Source organism: Marmota marmota, unplaced genomic scaffold, assembly GCF_001458135.2.
Source record: "Marmota marmota marmota unplaced genomic scaffold, marMar, whole genome shotgun sequence".
NCBI lineage: Eukaryota > Metazoa > Chordata > Mammalia > Rodentia > Sciuridae > Marmota > Marmota marmota.
The window spans coordinates 52,006,496-52,009,652 of NW_026000005.1; the positions used below are offsets into that span (position 1 = coordinate 52,006,496).

The following is a 3,157-nucleotide window of genomic DNA, read 5'->3' on the forward strand; positions in this document are numbered from 1 at the left end:
TAGCGGGTGCTGGGTCTGTGGGGGACTACTGCTAACAGGGAAGCAGAAGAAGGTGCCTCGCTGAGGACGTGCTGCTTGGGGTCCATCATTAGCAGCCTCTAGACACCTTTATCTAGAGGACTGATTCTGTCACAGGAGTGCAGGCTTCTGTCATCAGCTCGAGCTTTGCAAAGTTCTAAGCTCAAGAGGAGATAACAGCCCACCAGATCATTGGGGAATGCACACTGGAGCCTTGTAAAATACCTGACTTACGTCTCTTGGCTCCATCGAGAGCCTCATGCAGCTAAACCAGACAGCGTCTGCTGGAGAGCACGGGAGCACTCACCTGGGCAGGTGTTTTGACCAAAGGTAGCAGCAGTGGTATTTGAATGGATAAACATGTGGTTCTACATAGCTCCTGAGGTTTGTAATTATTTTTCTGATTTGATAACTACATATTTTATTATCCTCATTAAACCCAAGGGCCATGTAATCCTGTCCTAGTATTGAAGACTGTCCCTCAGTGACAACTCAAACAGTGTCACATTTTAGCACAGCAAAATCAATGCCAAGTGAATAGCTGTCAAGTTCACATGAAAACATGCCAGCTCCTCTCCCTGCTGCTCTAAGGACGACAGGCAACAGGGGGATCTTTCAGAATAACAGATCATTTTTTTAGAAAGTCCCATGAAATAAAGTACTTATTTGAATACATGATTTTCCACACACAATAAAGAATAAATATACCAAGAAGTACATTTCCTCCTGAGTCCTCACTGAATGGCATTCCACACAGGTCAGAGTGAGCCTGGGTGTCCTGCTATAGATATTCTCGTACAAGCACAGTTTTGGGCTCAGGTTATTAATACATCAGTTTTATTAGCCTCATCTTGATTTTTAAAAGAAAAAATCCAAACTACATCAATAACATGAGTATCGTTTCCTACATTCATTACTTTTTCCTTTGCATTCCAACTCTGCCAACCCAGGAACAGGACTGAGCACGACCTCCCCCCTTCCCCACTGCTGGTGGCCTCCGAGGTACTCCTGAATGTCACCGCCTCATTTACTTAGGGAAGTGGTCCTTGGTGTCCAGGTAAGGACCTTGAGGAGCTAACCAGCGGCAGACAAAAGGCATTCTAAAATCCCCCAAGGAAGGCTTTCCCCACCTGCTCACCAGCATCCCAAACTCATGTTGTAATTTGCTGAAGTATTTAAATCTAGAAAAGATGGGACACTGAAGGTGACCAAGAGTTGAGCTGAGCTTCTGGCTGTGAAAGTTGCAAGGGTCCACTGACATCTCAGAGGGAATCCTCCACATCCATGTCCCCAGGCAAAAGAGAGCCCCAACCTGTTCTGAGCTCTCTCTCTAAGGCACCCTGGCCTCTGTCCTGCGGGCAGGGAGACCCCTCAGCTGCTCAGGATTCTGGGCTGGGCTGCTTTCCTTTCCTCTAAACTCTGCCTGGTGGAGCTGGAGGAGAAAGAGAGACAGAGAGCAGCACACAGAGGCCGAAGGTGGGGGTGGGGCGGGGGCGTGCCCAGCAGACCACAAGCGCAGCTCTTCTTGAAAATGCCTTCAGTCTGGAGCGGGGAAGGTGCACCCAGCTGACTTCGCCCAGGCAGACCCTGTGGCTCCTGGGATTCCCCAGCCTGAGCCGCAAGGTGGTTGTTAAGGAGTAGCAAGTCCCTGCCCTGGGGCTCTGAGCCAGCGGGGAGAGAGGCCAGCTGTGGAAGGGGCAGGCCCTTTCCATCCTCAGGGAGGCTGTCCCCAGCATGGGACGCTGGGGACTTGGCTGCAGCTCTTTTGTTCCTCAATTTTTTATTTGAAAAAATTGTAAAGAAAGGGAGGAGGAAAGCTACTTTGCTGGTCTGGATGAGCCATGGAGTGGAGGAAAGAGTGCCATCAGGCCGGGTGGGGCTGGGTGGGCTACTGTAAAGGACCCTTTAGTCAGGGGATGGTGAAACCCTGGGTCTCCAAGAATCTGCAAATAGCGCTGTATGAGGGCCTGCTCTCCACAGAGCAACGCCTTCCTTGAGGACTGTGGAGGAAGACGTCCTTACCGCTGCCCGAACCCTGGCCCTTGGAGAGGGGTGCAAAGGGCCTGCCAGAGCCCTCCACAGGTTCCCTTCTGCTGGTCTCAGCCCGCGGGCCCCACCTCGCGGCCCGCTGCCTGTCCCCAGGACCGGCCTAGGCCGAGCACTCATCAGCCCGGGGTTCAACTTCAATAAAAAGGCCCCGTCTGCCCCGGATCACGCGGCTCGCCTGACAGCCCCTCTTAGGCCCGGGCCTAATTGAGCCCGGGTCACCTGGGAATAGGTTCAAAGGCCTCGACGCTGTAAACCACCTCCAGGCCCCGAGCCAGAGGGCCGGCGAACAAAGAGACCCCGAACCACTTCAAAAGCGCTGGCGCTCGGCATCCAGATGGCGCGGGGCCGGGGTCCACGGTGTCGCCCTCTGAGACAGAGCCCCCAAGCTCCGCAGCTCTGCGCTCTCCTACTCAGAGCTGCCCCATGGCGCCGGCGTAGGGGACGCTGGGCCCTGGCGGCCCGCGCAGCTCCCAGAGCGTCCTCTGGCCGACAGGCGAAGTGAAGGGAGAGAGCGGAGGCAGGGCGGGTCAGGCAGGCCGGGCGGGCGCCCCAAGCAGCGCCCAGCACCGTGCCAAGACCCGGTGGGCCGTGGCGGCGGCACCGCGCACACAGGAGACATTCGCTGTGGCGCTCAAATGCTAAAACATTTAAGGGGAAAGCTCGGGAAGACGTCGGGGACTGGGCTCCTCAGCAATCGGGGTAAGAAACGGCCCCCAACACGTGGACTGGCCCTAGCGGATGGCGTCTCCAGGGATCCTGAAGTTCGGTCCGTGGGGGTGGGCTTCTCTGCGGACACCCGAGTGTCCGCACCGCCCCGGTGAGCTCCGCTCTTTCCAGGCCCCAGTGTGTGGACCGCGGCGAGGACTCGCTGCGCGCCTGGGGGCAGCTAAGACAACTGGAATCTGGGCTCCCCACAGGCTCCGGGTGCGTCCTCACGTCCCTGGAGCGCAACTGGGGTGGGACTTGCCCCCTGAGCCTCTCACGGAACTCTGCGACCCAGCAGGGCGGATCTCCACGGTAAGGGGCAGACAAAGCCAGGCCTGGCTGGGCCTAAGGCTCAGGGAGGCTGACGGGCGGTCGAAGGGGATGC

At 56.5% G+C, this 3,157-nt stretch overlaps 1 protein-coding gene across 1 annotated transcript in view; it reads left to right on the forward strand.

Moving 5' to 3' along the window:
• Nucleotides 1–2,805: 2,805 nt before the first annotated feature.
• The window catches only part of Twist2 (twist family bHLH transcription factor 2), a 44,502-nt gene continuing 44,150 nt past the window's right edge, over nt 2,806–3,157 (forward strand). Inside the window, exon 1 of the mRNA XM_048807998.1 lies at nt 2,806–2,884. Within this exon, the coding sequence (XP_048663955.1) occupies nt 2,806–2,884 (79 nt within the window). The remainder of the gene's footprint in view (nt 2,885–3,157) is intronic.